The sequence below is a fragment of the Podarcis pityusensis genome (assembly GCF_964106645.2).
Source record: "Podarcis pityusensis genome assembly, chromosome: 12".
In the NCBI taxonomy this organism is placed as follows: domain Eukaryota; kingdom Metazoa; phylum Chordata; class Lepidosauria; order Squamata; family Lacertidae; genus Podarcis; species Podarcis pityusensis.
In genome coordinates, this window is record NC_138037.1 from 54,318,950 (window position 1) to 54,334,408 (window position 15,459).

The window sequence follows — 15,459 nt, forward strand, 5'->3', positions numbered from 1 at the left end:
CTCTGATGGGGCCTACATTACATTCTAGCAGAGTGATGTTCTACACAGACACCTTGGATGGCGAGGCTTAACAACAAGAATTTCACCATCATCAAACATTGTTTGTATAATACAAACGTGACTGAACATTGTGCTTGTAGTTCTTTCTGTGGTTAATATTGCAAAGTAATTGCATAATACGCCACTAACAGCTTTTAGACCTATCGATGATTACACGTTTCAGGAAGCTATTACTTCTGGCAGTTTGTATATGGCTGTGTTGGTGGGAAACTCTGGCACTTTCTACCCCACAACTTAGTTCAGTAATATAAAATTAAGCAAAAGTGGTATTTGATTCTTTAAAAAAAGACCCTCTGTCTCTCAAGGGCAGAACTAGTTGCTTATAGCAGACACAAGATTGTTACCAAAAAAACAGTCTTTGGACAAACTCCTCATTCCTCAGTAACATATCAGGGATATTCGGTGAATGGCATGATGCTGTTATGCCGGTGCTGTCCCGACCTTGCTCCTCTTCATTGATTCCCATTCTCAGGCTCACATTTGTGATTCGAGGACCCCCCACCCGCGTGAGGGTAAGAAAGACACATGGACGCAGTATATTAGGTTAATGGGCTAAAAAAGGCCACAACTTTTTTGATTACAGCATGTGAGGGGTATTGGCTTAGGCATTGGATAAACAGCAGAGCTTGACTCCACCCCCTCAGGGAGGGGTTAACCAAGAAGGGTTAACCACCCGTAGGGGGAGCCTGTTGATGCATATACAACTGTAAGCTCCGCCTGATGTCACCGGGGGTCGTTCCATGGCCCTAGCCACCAGCAGGGCATCGGACAGGATCCACGACTGCCGGATTCCTTTAACAGAATACCCATAAAGTAAAGGGGTAGGCAATGGCCACACCCTGCCCTTCCATACACCCACAACATATTCCAATGCCTAACCGCCACCCGAGCAAACCCGGCAGCGCAATGAGGGGAAGAAGCTGCAGTGGCCGCATTTGAGCGGCTAAACTCTGCCCCCAAGCCTCCCTTCAATTGGCAGGCTGACCGGGGAGTGTGGCGCGGCAGCAGTGACAACAAGCAGGGGCCGGAACGCCCCCTGCAAAGTGCGGGAACAGCTCCTGATCACAATCCCTCCCCTCTGGGAGGAGGAGAGGCTTTATGGGCCAACATCAGCTCCCTTTGCCTTTTGCAGGAAGGCGGAATGTGTGCGCCTTGAGCGCTCCTACAAAATGAGTGTTGGCTCATAAGGAAAATTCCAAAATCCACACTAAAGCAACCAGCCCATCCCTAGATAAGGGGGCACCACTCCAGAGACTTGGATTCCAGTACCTGCTCTGCCAAGCAGCTATTTTGATCCACCTATTTTTCATGGTGGATGTGAGCATGAAATAATAATAATAATTGTTGTTTGTTTGTTTGTTTGTTTGTTTATACCCCACCCATCTGGCTGGGTTTCCTCAGTCACTCTGGACAGCTCCCAACAGAATATTAAAAACACGATAAATACATCAATCATTAAAAACTTCCTTTAGATGTCTTCTAAAAGTCAGATAGTTGTTTATTTCCTTGACATCTGAAGGGAGGGCATTCCACAGGGTTGGTGCCACCACTGAGAAGGCCCTCTGCCTGGTTCCCTGTAACCTCACATCTCACAGTGAGGGAATTGCCAGAAGGCCCTCAGAAATGGGATGATTCCTGTGTAGCTCCTTGAAGGAAAAGCTGGATACAAATTTAAGACAAAAATGTCAGATGCTCAGTTAGGTTTTGTTTATAAGTATATTGTTATGAGTTTTTTTGTGGGGGGGGCACGTGGGCATAGTCAGGATTTATGTTAGGGGACAGACTTTATGCTGGGGGCAGAACTGAGTTACCTGTGATGTGATTGGTCAGTTAGTCATGTATTTTTTTTTGTTTACTTATTTAGGGGGACAGCTGCCCCCTGCACCCGCTAGCTATGGCCATAGGGGGCAAACACCCCATAATCGCTACATTCAGTGAAGGGTTAGAATTTGAGCAAACTCATAAATTCATGAATTTAGCAAGGGCTGGAAATAACATCGTCTAGTTTCCTCTTGAGATCAACCTGGTGATGGCTCGCTGGAGGTGGGTCACGGAAGAAACAAGAGGCTGATAATGGCCTGGATTGTTTGATAATGGTAAGCCATCTGCAAAACATCAGACCCTCTGCCCAGTGGCTACTGGAGCAGGATTACCCTTGGCCTGATGTAAGCAATGGGGGCCTTTTGCAATTGGCTCAAGAAACAGAGGTTGCCAGGGTGATGGATTGGGGGATGCTGGAAGCGGAAGGGGAGGGCTTGTTTCCTGAAAATGATTCTGGGAAAGAAAAGGAGGAAGTGGGCAGAGAGATACAAGGGTGGCGCTTAAGGTAAAGGTAAAGGACCCCTGGACAGATTAAGTCCAGTCAAAGGCAACTATGGGGTTGCGGCGCTCATCTCGCTTCAGGCCGAGGCCGACGTCTGTCCACAGACAGCTTTCCAGGTCATGGCCAGCATGAATAAACCGCTTCTGGCACAGCGGGACACCATGATGGAAGCCAGAGCACACGGAAACACTGTTCACCTTCCCGCCACAGCGGTGCCTATTTATCTACTCGCGCTGGTGTGCTTTCGAACTGCTAAGTTGGCAGGAGCTGGGACAAAGCAATGGGAGCTCACTCCGTTGTGGGGATTTGAACCGCCAACCTTCCAATCGGCAAGCCCAAGAGGCTCAGTGGTTTAGACCACAGCGCCACCCGCATCCCTCTGAGGATGGCGCTTAGGGTGCCTCTGAATCCAATGCTGCACTGCTGGGGAAGACAAGCTTTAAAGAATTAAGCTTTTTTTGTAGAGTGACATTTCAAAACTTAAATAAAAATACAGTAGTCAAATGTATTTGACTATTAACACATTTATTGACTCATACAGCGGAATGTCATTCATGGTCACTTACATTAGAAAGAAAAGGTGCAAATTCTATGCTGGCAATTATTTTACATCCCCCTGCCCTTTAATTTAAAAAAAGAAAATAAGAGATTTTATTTTCACAGAAATGAAATAGCAGAAAACTAGCAGTGATGCAAATCATTGCAGAAGTTTCGGGCAACCCATTTGGTTTATTAAGAAGAAGTATCAGAGCTATGGTAGTTCTTAAAATAGTGTACACTGAAACACTTAAGAAACAGATGCTTCTACGCTTCTACAAGTGCAGTCAAAAATTTATTCCGTCTCCAGGATGATGGTGGGTTTTGCTGCAGAGGCAGCTTGCAGGAGACTGGCTTTCAGCTGCGGAACCTGCCCAGAGCACTTTTACAAATGGATTTTGCTTTAAGAAACAGCAACAGGGTGACAAACAAATGGATAAACACATGAAAGTTCATGTGGTACCTTTGTGGGTGTAAAGAACATCCCAATCCATTCATAAAATGCAAACTAATCTAGGACAGGGGAAGGAGGCGAGATCACAGCCAACGGCCAATCAAAGTTGTGCACGGCCAGCTGTGAGCCAATCAGCATTTTGGGCAACCTATATAAAAGCTTGCAGAATCTGACAAAGCAAAAGGAAATCAGTATTTCCTTACTAATAGAAAACAATAGAAAAGAAAAGAAAAAAACTTTGTGAGGTATGTACCTCTTACAGATGAATGTGTTTAAAATTAAGGTGCAAGAGATTAAAAAAATTCTCCCTGTAAAAAGATTGCTTTGACTAAAACTTACAGACACTAAACACATTGGCCTAGCTCCATGAGATCCTAACGTATCAGCATGCACAGCCAGCTATTTTGTTTACCTTTGCACTCCAAAACCTCCCATTAATGAAAACGCAAATTACCTTTTTCAAACTGCCCAGTGTTAAAAAACATGGATAGCCTATTGGCAATTACCCTGGAGTGCAACTATGAGCGAAAATGCACAGCAGGCGACCTTTTGTCTCTGGGTTATATACATAATGTAGAACCAGTGGAACTAACTTAAATATGGTGGGGCCACAATCCAGAAAACTGCATGCATAACTGAATCCCACTGTCAGATACAGGCTGTGATGGCTGCCAACTTGGATGATGCTAAAAGAGGATTAGACAAATTCGTGGATGATATTCCTGGCTACTAGCCATGGCGGCTATTCTCTGCCTCCACGATCAGACAGTATGCTTCGGTGCTGGAAACCACAGGAGGGGAAAGTGCTCTTGGACTTTGGGGTCCAACTTGTGGGTTTCCCACAGGCAACTGGTTGAGCACTGTGAAAACCGGATATTGGACTACATGGGCCATTGTCTTAGGTACTTAGACAAAAGGCAAAGAAACTCAAACCAAGCCTGACTCTGTTTCTCAGTAAAGCTATTGAATCTCGATCACCAGGCATGAACGGCAGCCTTCGGTACCTGCTGCAAGAAATTGGATGAGATGGCGGGTTCGGTTGCTGCTTCTCATACAGTGCAATGGGTACAGGAATAGTGAGGGTGGCAGCAAACTCATGTTTTAGAGAGAAACGAGAAAATCCTGTAGTTGCCGATCTTTCTGCAGGTAATAGTACTGATCTAGGGATAATTTATGGGCACAGGAGATCTGGTGCATCAAAAGATTTCCCTTCTTTCCAAAACTTCCTGTCCGTTTCAGCTACCTTCCCCCTCATCCATGCACACAATGGCAGGTGCTTGCTAACTGGCCATTTAAACAAAGGAGGCGTTTCAAAAGTGAAAGAGATCCACATGGAGGGTGGTTTCCCGATTAGGGCAGATATGTTTCAGATCAAATTGCTAGTAACATTTAAAACATTCTTAGTTCTCTAATTTTTAAAAACAATATCTCAGAACCCCACAATGGAATCGTTGCTCACTCTGTTTTAGGAATCTCTGTTCATAATAAAACGACATGCTGTGAATATGTAGATATGGGGTGGTTTCCAACTAAGTCTTGTTCAGAGTAGAGCCATTGAAATTAATGAACCTAAGTTAGTCAAGTCCTTTAACTTCAGTGGGTCTACTCTGAGTAGGACTAGTATTAAATACCACCAATTATTCCTAAACTTTCCACCCCCCCCCCAAAAAAAAGGTACTGGTTTTTAAGTACTGCAAAATGAAACATTACAACAAAAGCTGGTCCAAAGGAGAAGTTTGATTTAGTATGTTACAAAATCTGATGACAAAGAAGGCTAGCCAGGAGCGGTGGTGGTTCAGAAAAGCCTTTGTATGCTCTCACACACTTCTGCAGAACACCAGAGAAAGAGGAATATTTTGCTAGAATTCTTTTGCTAGAATTCTTATTAGGAATCAGGATGACCAAGTGATATTCCCCTGGTGGGGCTCAACTATGGAAACGTGAATTATAGTGGCTGCCCCCAATGTAAAATGTGCAAAGCCAGCCTTAATAGCACGTAGACAAATTTCCACTACACACAATTAAACCACAGGATGCTCTCCAGATGCAAACTGGTAAACTACGACTGGTTGTGCTAAGCATACCCCGAATCACCTGCTTTTCAACCCACCACATGTTAATGCAAAGCTATATCTGCAGCTTTAAAAAATCCTGTAAAAGTAAATTGTTCAAAGGATGTCTGTTTGAAATACAACACTGAACATTTACGTCGATGAGTTCAGAAAACACACCCAAGTCAGCTTCTGGGAAAATTCATATGTTTTTGGGGATGATTTCTTTCTGATCACTTCTGAGCTTGTTGGTTTTCTTGGGACTAGTGAGTGCTGGGTTGGTGTTCTTCAGGTTTTGCTTTGGCATCCCGCTGCGCCCGGAGTTTCTAGCATTCTGGTTTTTATTTGGACCTGCCCGTTGCTTCTGTTCTTGGAGTCGCTGTTCCCATCTCTAGGAAAACGTAAATTAAGAAAGCGGGTTAGGGGGAGTTGGAGTCACATACGTATATCCTAATTTAGAGGTGGAACTGAAAATTCAGGCTCACTTTCAGAAATAAAGCCAGCCTGTAAACATTGTAATTTTTTTTGTATTAAGGCTGCAGATCTGGGACCCAGGCCTGACGATGCCCCTGTCTCCATCTAGTATGAGGAGGAAAGAGCCATGAAATGCAGTACGTACTTATTTCTAAAAGCTTATCTCTCCACTAGATGCCAACTTGGCATTATTTCTCATGTTTTGTGAAGTGCGAGGAAAGAAGCCTCAGAGGGAATTTCCAGCAAGGCAAACAGTGGAAGACCAAAATTCCCTGGAACCGTTTGGAAAAGGGTTTTGACAAGCCTGCCAAGGAAGTGGTCATTGCAATACAATAATATCCTCCTGAAATCTTGCGGTGCAGAAGGGAAACTGCAGGGTTGGGTTCATACCATAGCAACTTGTTTATATACAGACAGGGTTTATGTTAATATGCTTCATGATGCAGCTTCTTGTATATATGTTCTTAATTGTACCATCCACAACAATAGCTGCATCCAGTGATGAAAATGGGCACATGGTTTTTTCCTAAAATCCCCATATTTTATTTTATTTTTGGTATTCTAAGCTCACTGAGGAAGATGGACAAAACGTTTTTTTGAGACTGTATACCCCCGCAATACATATATCTCTCCACACCATCCCACTTTCCTAATGACTGCTGGCTACAGTTTTTAGAGTATAGCTGTTGAAGAGTGCGGTGAGGCAGTGCATCCTATTTTTTGAAGATAAAATATTGAGAAGCTTCAGGTGGTCTTACCTTAAATCGTTTACTCAGCGGATCCTTCCATTTTTCAACTGAACATCCATCAAGAAGCATTAACCTGAAACGTTAATTGTATAATCAAGAAGGGCACAAAAGAAATATCGTTTCCTGAATATAGAATAAAACATTTTAAAAATGCTGGGCTCATTTCAGTCAAAATCAAGCACTTCTAAGTTTTGTTTATTTCGGTGGGGAAGATGTGCCTAAGGCTGAAATCCTACACCCTCCTACCTGGGAGGAAGCCTGACTGAATTCAGTGGGTTCAGTTTCTTCGCAGAAATCAATGGATGGATTTCAACTGATTTTTACTCAGAGTAAATCTATTGAATTTAATGGACCAAATGTAGTTGTTTCCATGGGCCTGCTCTGAGTAAAACATAGCTGATTCCCACCCAGAAGAATTTATAGTGCAATTCCTTGTCTATCTATTAAAAAGTAAGTCCCTTTGAGTTCAGTGGGGACTTATTCACATCTAAACATGTCTAGGTCTGCAGTCATATGCATTCTTAACTTCTCTGGACTTTGCCCACAATATTTGATTTAGTTGCCTTTTATCAATATTCCCATTAGCAAATACAATGCAGATGAAAAGGTGTGGCTAAATAAAAATACTGATGGTTGTCTAAATTAACTGCTACAAGATACAAGTCTCTTTGTTTTCTTATTGATTCCAGAAGAATCTTACTGATTATTTGACATCATCGTGTTTCTAGTAACATATAAAATAATTTAAAATACATTGCTTTGCTGTGAGGATAGACACCTTCCTCACGAATCTATTCCAGAAATGGTCTGAAGGAAGTTTATTTATTTTAAGATTAAGGCCACATTAAGCTGTAGAGAGGGCCCAGTCTGGTGCAAGGACTTCGGAGATTCATTTTGGACTGGACTCTACAAACAGTAGAAGAGTCAAACTTGAAATGCATCTCAAGAATGTAGCCAAAGCATCCAGGTTTCCCAGAGGATGGTTATGGATGACCTCCTTCTATGCGGTAAAAGAGAGTCAGTGCCAATTTTTTTGTGTGGTGTTAAAACAGAGGGCACAGCAGTGCAGAGCAGCTGTTTAAAAGATGCAAGATATGACTTGCACAGCCTTTGTGCTGGCATATGTGGGTGCTTGTTGTGTCAGTTCATTGTTAGATAAAATGTTTTCTTTTAGAATTAGTATTATTTTCTGCTCTGCAACACATGTGGTAGACACCCTTTCACCCTGTGCTGTATCAGTCTGAGTGTTTGTGATGAGTTTTGCTGTTGTGACCCCAGTCAAATGTGAGACTTCTGCGTCTTTGAATCCAAGGCTGAGGCCTGAAATACTGTATAATCAGAAAAGGGGGAAACTGCTAGAAACAAGAATGTGGTATTTCCTTCAGCACTTTTCCAGCAAGAGACTGTTACTTCTAACATTTTTAAGAAGCCACTGTAACTCAAACCCTGTTTACATATGGCTAAGAGAAACACAATATTTTGTTTTTGCTTTCTTTTTCAGATCCTTTAACAAAGCATATAAAATTAAAACCTCAATGACCTTTAAAAACATCGCTGGCAAACTTGTTCCATGAAAAACAGAATTCTTTCTAATCTTTTCCCATTCCTCAGCTTAATTTTGAAAGCCTTCACACTGATGGGTTGGCATTCTCAAATAATTCAAGATTAGTCAAGAGCAGGACTTTTTTCCCCCTAGAAAAAGAGGTGTCGGGACTCAGCATGAAGTTGTTACAGTAACTGCCACACCTTTTTACAACAACAAAGAGAGGTGCCGGTACTATGTACCCTTAAGCACCCCCTGGAAAAAAGCACTGGTCATTCCCACCACCATCTCCAGAATCAAAGCACAGGAAGTCTACCTTTGCTTAAGGGTTTTCTATCCATCTTCTCTGGCTTCCTATCCCAGTGTTTTGCAAAGCTAAGCAGGGTCCAGTATGGTTTCAAACTGGATGGGGGACTGAGTGTTGAGATTCTTGCATGGCAGAGGGCTGCACTAGAGATGACCCTCAGGGTCCCTTCCAAATCTATAATTCTATGAAATCCTTGATCCAATCCCTCCTATGTATACAAGAGCTCACATTTAGAATCAAACAATCACAGAGCTGGAAGGGACCCGAGGGTCATCTAGCCCAACCCCCTGCAATACAGAAATATTTTTGCCCAATGCGGGGCTTGAACCCACAGCCCTGAGGTTAAGAGTCTCATGCTCCACTGACTGAGCTATCCCTCCATATTGTTACTAATTCTGTTTCTACCTCACCCTTCCCTTGAGGAGTTCAGTGCATCATGCAACCCTACTCACTTGTAGGATAAAGTGGATTTTAGTCGCGGATGACTCTGGGGTTGCGGCGCTCATTTCGCTTTACTGGCTGAGGGAGCCGGCGTTTGTCCACAGACAGTTTTTCCGGGTCATGTGACCAACATGACTAAGCCGCTTCTGGCGAACCAGAGCAGCACACGGAAACGCCGTTTACCTTTCCGCCGGAGCGGTGCCTATTTATCTACTTGCACTTTGACATGCTTTCGAACTGCTAGGTGGGCAGGAGCAGGGACCGAGCAATGGGAGCTCACCCCGTTGCGGGGATTTGAACCGTCGACCTTCTGATCGGCAAGCCCTAGGCTCTGTGGTTTAGACCACAGCGCCACCCACGTCCCTCTAAGGCCAGCCCTACCATGAGGCAAAATGAGGCAGCTGCCTCAGGCAGCACATGCTGGAGAGTGACAGTACCAACCCCCTAGGCCAGTGGTGGCCAAACTTGGCCCTCCAGCTGTTTTGGGACTACAACTCCCATCATCCCTAGCTAACAGGACCAGTGGTCAGGGATGATGGGAATTGTAGTCCCAAAACAACTGGAGGGCCAAGTTTGGTCACCACCGCCCTAGGCATTCTTTGGTAGTGTTGCATAGCAGCATCACTGCTGCTTACCTGACAAAGGTGGTGGTAGTGGCAGCGAGTGATGTGGGCGGGCTGAGCATTTTGCTGGCAGGACCACCACCAAACCATGTCCACCACTTCAGCCATGGCACCCAAAGGCTCTTGGGTGCATCTGTGGGGCTGCCCTGCCCTCAGGGGCATTCTTATGTTTTTCAAGGGATGGGGCAGCTCCCTGCATGTCAAAGGGTGTTGTTTGTTGGGTTCGCCAAAAATGCAAATAAAACATGTTAAAGCAGGCATCTTGGCAGCGGTTTCTTGCCCCCGATCCTTGCTTACCTTGAGCGCCACTCATAACACATAATGAGGACATCTTGGTTTGGTAGAAGAGGGGGACATTGGCAGGAGGAATTTGTATGCAGAGGCATGAGAGAATGGGGAACAGGAGTTGAAGATTTCAAGACGTCTTTCACGTCAACCATTGTGGTTATTTCATTGCAGCCTCCTCTCTCTAAGCTCTTGACTTTAGCACGAATAACTGCAACACATAAAGCAAAGGTAAACCATAATGCCACTTAGCTAACAGCCGATACTATATATGGTTACTCAGAATCCAGTCTCGCTAAGTTCCACTGCAAGCGGCACATTTGCTACAGAGTAAGTCCCACTGAATTGTGAGACTTCTTCCTGCTTCAACAGACTTCAGATCTCTCGCTGCAAGCCTGCAAGTACCATCTCTGAAATTATAAAACCTTTTAAAAACATCTCTAAAATATGAAACAGGAAGGAGTATTTTTTGCTTTAGGCAAAAGTTGATGGAAGTTGAGATGACACTTTATTTAGGCACATAAATACACACATAAATGTATGTAAAGATGCATTTATTTTTATTTTCTTGCTTGCTTCTGCCCACAGCTCATTCTACTGATTTCAAATGATTACACCAGTGAGAAAGAATAGGAGACTGATGTGCAAATGACTGGTTTTCAGTTCCTAAATGCCCTGTGCCTAGGATATTTGAGGGCTGCCTGCCTGAGTAGGATTCCTACCTCCCCTGAGAGCTGAGATCAAGCGTTGAAGCCCTATTGTGAATCCCATTACCTAGGGAGACAAGGTTATCGTTAACCAGGAACAGGGCTTTCTTGGTGGTGGCTTCTCCTTTGTGGAATTGCCTTTGAAAAGAAGCCTACCAAATCCATTCTCACTGATCTTTTAGAAGGTCAGTTTAAACACTGAACTTTTATCTGGCCTTCTGTGCTCCATCCTGTCTCATGTTTGCCGTGCATTTATGGGTGGCATTGTACCAGAATGTGGAGATCCATGTTCATTCAAATGAACAGCAGTGTCTACCTTTGAGACATACATTCTGACGCATGCTTAGATAAACATCAGACCTACGGCTACCATTCCTGGGCCAATAAGTGAGACATGTGATGAAGCCTGCTGACTCTTTGGAATCATCAAATCATAACACTGTAGATTTGGAAGGGACCATGCTTTAGTATTCTATTCAGAATAGCTAATAACCACTTTGGGGACCAACGGCGCAATCCTATACAGACCTTCCCAGTAGTAGGTCTCATTGAATTCAGTGGGCTTATTTTGAGTAGGCATGCATAGGGTTGCTCATAATTGTTGAAAAGTGCCACAGGTATAGGAAGAACAAATGATACAATTTTGATACCAGTCTTGTTAATCCAGTCTTTTCAACATCTCCTTTCTCATCCCATTCCTGTCCCTTCTCCTGCGCTTCCACAGAAAATGTAAACACAAAGGCAGGCAATCTTTTATTTCCCCACAGAACCTTGTATTCTGGGTATTGTCAAAAACAACAATGGCTTTGAAACCTGGATATTAGCACAAATTTTGCATTGAAACACATTCCATTTGTCAGTACAAACACATTTCACATGATCAATTTATAATAGATTTCTAGTGAGATTTATCCAGTGTATTTGTCCTGTGTATGGATTCATTTATTTTTACCCTCCCTAAAATAATGCCCTGCTAACTTAATCATCTGAATTTATAAAGCAGGTATTTGGCATTTTAACACAGGGAGTGCCTTTATCCTGCTGTTGATTTCAGCAGAACTCAACTGAGTTTTCATCTATGCAAGATCATATCTGGACATAAGATACATGATTATATTTGGGAGCGGAGGTGGATTCTGCAGTCCTATACTTGAGAGTAAGCTCCAATGAATACTTTTTGCCCACAATTCTATGCAATTTTTTTTTAGAAAGCTAATGTTTACTGAACATAGTTATGATTGAGTTTTTATTCCCTTCAACGTGATGGGACTTACACCTTGAATCTGTGCATGTTTACTCAGAAGTAAATACCATTGAGTTCAATGGGGCATACCCAACCACTGAGTTTTCCAATATTAAACATGGAGCTGTAAAATGTGTAGATTTCACTGGCATCTAGCTTATTCAGGAATGCACCCAAATATCCTTTCTCTTAGGTATTAAATCAGAAGTATTACTATTATTTGAGAAACACGGTGTCTTATCCGGTTGTTGTTTTTTAAGCAACACTTTTGTGCCTTGTCCAACTGAGACCCCCAAAGTCGCAATCCCAAGTGATTTGGATTTAAGAAATAAGTTCTTTCATTCTCTCTCCTTTCTTTCCCTTTAAGAAGAAATAACATGCATTTCGGTAAATCTCGGTGTCTTCAAAAACCACTGAAGTCTGGTTCTGATGTGGGAGAAAACCCAAAGTTCTGGAGGAAAGAAGCAACGATAAAATCGCTGCCACGATTCGTTTTGAATCGTGTCTTTTATATGTATATTTTTTCTGAACTCGGATAATTAAAGGGATCAGATTTCCCGAAGAACCGAAGTCCGCTGAACGAAAAGGGCCAAAAAGGGAGATCCCGATGATACGAAACCAGCCACGAGATGGGAGAAAGGATAACGCAGCAACTTTTCACTTTTTAAATAGAAATAAAGTGTTGCCGACTGACTCACCGTAAGAGTAGTTTTTGGTCAGATACGTCGCCAGAGTGGGCTTGACCTTCTTGCACTTGCAGCGCTCTGCATTGAAAGCAAAACAGAAAAATATACATATATATACTGGAAATACACATATTCGGCGAGCTGATCGTGTCCGGTCTTAGAAAGAGGCGCTCACCGTGGCTTGAGGTCTTGCACTCGGGAAACAGAGGCTTTTCGTGGACCATCACGTCGTCAGATAAATCGATCCACTTCACGTCTTCTTCAGGAGGGAACACACAAAATGGAAATGGAAAAGAAAAAACAGAAAAAACCCGGGAGCAATTAGAAATTTGATGGGGGGGAAGGAGAGGGATTTTCTTTTAATTTTTAGAAAATATATCCTCATCGGAGAAAGATGGTCTGACAACTTCTCAAACCCCGGAAAAGCGCGCACGTCCTGGAGCCCCGTTGGCAAGCTGAACCCCAGCGCAGTTACTCCCAAGTCAGCCCCTTCGCTTTCCATGGGATTTACCCTCCGAGCAAATGTGCTCAGTCTCCGGGTCGCACTGAGGAGTGGCAGCTCGCTTGGAGGGTTTCCTTGGGAAAAAATCCTCTGAAACTGTAATTACTTGTATGTTTTTAATAGATCTTTTATATATACGTATAGTTTTAATTCTATTAGTTTAATTGTTTGTTTTTAGCTGCACTTTTTAGCCGTTCTTATTTAATCTGTAAGCCGCCTTGAGTCTCTGTAGGGGGAAAAGACGGGGCATAAATAAATATTATTAATAATAATGGCGAGCGCCTGCTGCCCTTGTTTCCGAGGGAGGCTGAACTTGCGTCTAGGTGGGACCTCTTTGGCAAGGCGTCCCAACCTCGAGGGAAGATCTGACCTGCCTCGTTTCCTCCTCTGCGGGGAGGCTTGCTTCCCTACCCGGGATCAGGCCGCCAGGGGAAAGGCAAGTCCCACCGAAATCGCGGGGGCATCTTGCTCCGGCAACGAGGTTGGGGTGGCCAGCCTCATTTGGGAGGCCTGCCTGGGGCTCTCACAGACCTAAGTGCCATCGAACATGCTCCCAGGTAAATATGATCATAGAATGGTAGAGCGGGATGGGACCCCCAGGCTCATCTAGTCCACCTCTCGCCCTGCAGAAATCTCCACTGAAGCATCCCTGGCAGACGGCCGTCCAGCCTCTGCCTCCAAACCTCCAACGGACTCGTCCTTGTCCGGGGCGCAGACAAGTCCGTGCCCTCCTGCCCGCCCCGTCCCGTGTAGCTCTGCTCTCCTCACCTTCCGGCAGATCCGTGACGATGGCCTCGGGGGCGATGCAGACCCCTCGGTCGTAGACGGGCAGGTCTTGGCAGGCCAGGGCTTCGGGCCAGCTGTGGTTGTACCTCTTCATGAGGGGCTCGCAGCCGTCTCGGGCGCGCTGGCACAGCGCCTTGCAGGGCTTGATGGGGTCGTGCAAGAACTCGACGGCGCAGATGGGCGCGTACATGGCGCACAGGAAGAAGCTGAGCACCGGGCTGCAGCCGGCGGCCACCAGCTCGTGGTACTGCTCGATGGCCAGCACGGCGTTCTCCTGGGTGCTGTGGTGCAGGTGGTTGGGCATGCGGGTCATGTTCCAGGGCATGTGGCGGCACATGGGGATGCGCACCGGCTCGCAGGGGGAGCCGGGCAGCCCCGACGTGGCGCGCCCCAGCCACAGCCCCAGCCACGCCAAGAGAGCCACCGTCGCCATGGCCGGAGAGCTTCGCGGAGGGCGCGCCGTCGGTTGTCCCTTGGAGAGGCAGCGAGGGAGCCGAGTGCCAGCCCTGCCTTGCTCTGCGCGCAGCTCGGAGCCAGGAGGTTGCAGGCAGAAGCGGACTTGGCCGGACCCTCTTTATAAGCGGTGCCGCCGATGACGCGCGAACGGGGTCGCTCGCTCGGGGCCGTCCGTCGGGCCGGGGGGAGATGGGGGCGCTCTTCTCCCCAGGCACGCACGTTGACATCACTTGCCTCGGCTCCCTTTAATCCCGGAGCGACATCATCGCCGGCTCCACGTTTCTCCCGGGGCGTCTCCAAGCGCCGATTCGTTTCCCCCCAGCGAGAGGTTTGATGCGCGCAATAAATCCTGGAAAGAGATTTGGGGAAAGGTGGGTGGCAGCGGGAAAGGGAGGAGGCGAGCTGGATCTCTCCCTCTGCGCCACGGCCACAAATTCAGACGAAGGAGCTTAGCTACTGCTGCTGCTTATTAAAAACCAGGTTTAAATTTTCCCTCCTCCTGCGCCTGAAAGCCGTATAGAATCATAGATGGAAGTGCAATGGAGCTTACTCCCAGATGATAGATAGATAGATAGATGATAGATAGATAGATAGATAGATAGATGATAGATAGATAGATAGATGATAGATAGATAGATAGATAGATAGATAGATAGATAGATAGATAGATAGATAGTTGACCACACAATGATAGAATTGTACAGTTGGAAGGGAACAGGAGGGTCATCTAGTCCAACCCCCTAAAATGCAGGAACCTTTTTCCTTGAACCAACAACCCTGAGATTAACTCTCATGTTCCACCGACTGAGCTGTCCAGCCACAGCAAGTATATAGGGGAATGTACATACATTTATAGATAGATATACCCCTTGGTATTCCTGCACTAATTATACACCATTGGGCACATTAGGTTGCCATGTGTCCAGGGCTGGAGCTTCATGCTCCGGCGCTGGTGGGGCCAGGCTGGTGCACGTCCTGGGGGTGTGGTGTGCCACCCGCAGGGGCATGGCACCTAGCGTGGGCGGGGGGCAGCCATGATAGCACCCCACCAGGATTGTGCTGCCGGGGGCACTCCTCTTCCTCTGCCAGTGCAAGTGTCCTCTTTTCCCAGGACATGTCCTCTTTTTCATGAATAGAGTCACAATAGCGATCCATAGTTAAAAGTAAAAGGTAAAGGGACCCCTGACCACTAGGTCCAGTCGTGGCCGACTCTGGGGTTACGGCGCTCATCT

The 15,459-nt window shown here is 45.4% G+C and overlaps 1 protein-coding gene across 1 annotated transcript; it reads right to left on the reverse strand.

Moving 5' to 3' along the window:
- Positions 1-4,800: 4,800 nt before the first annotated feature.
- SFRP4 (secreted frizzled related protein 4) lies at positions 4,801-14,204 on the reverse strand (the record flags this gene model as incomplete). The annotated part of the gene is made up of 6 exons (XM_080973846.1): positions 4,801-5,816; positions 6,658-6,721; positions 9,860-10,058; positions 12,496-12,561; positions 12,659-12,742; positions 13,754-14,204. 6 exons carry the CDS (start codon positions 14,202-14,204, stop codon positions 5,628-5,630), a joined length of 1,053 nt encoding a protein of 350 aa, XP_080829972.1. The 3' UTR covers positions 4,801-5,627.
- Positions 14,205-15,459: the final 1,255 nt, after the last annotated feature.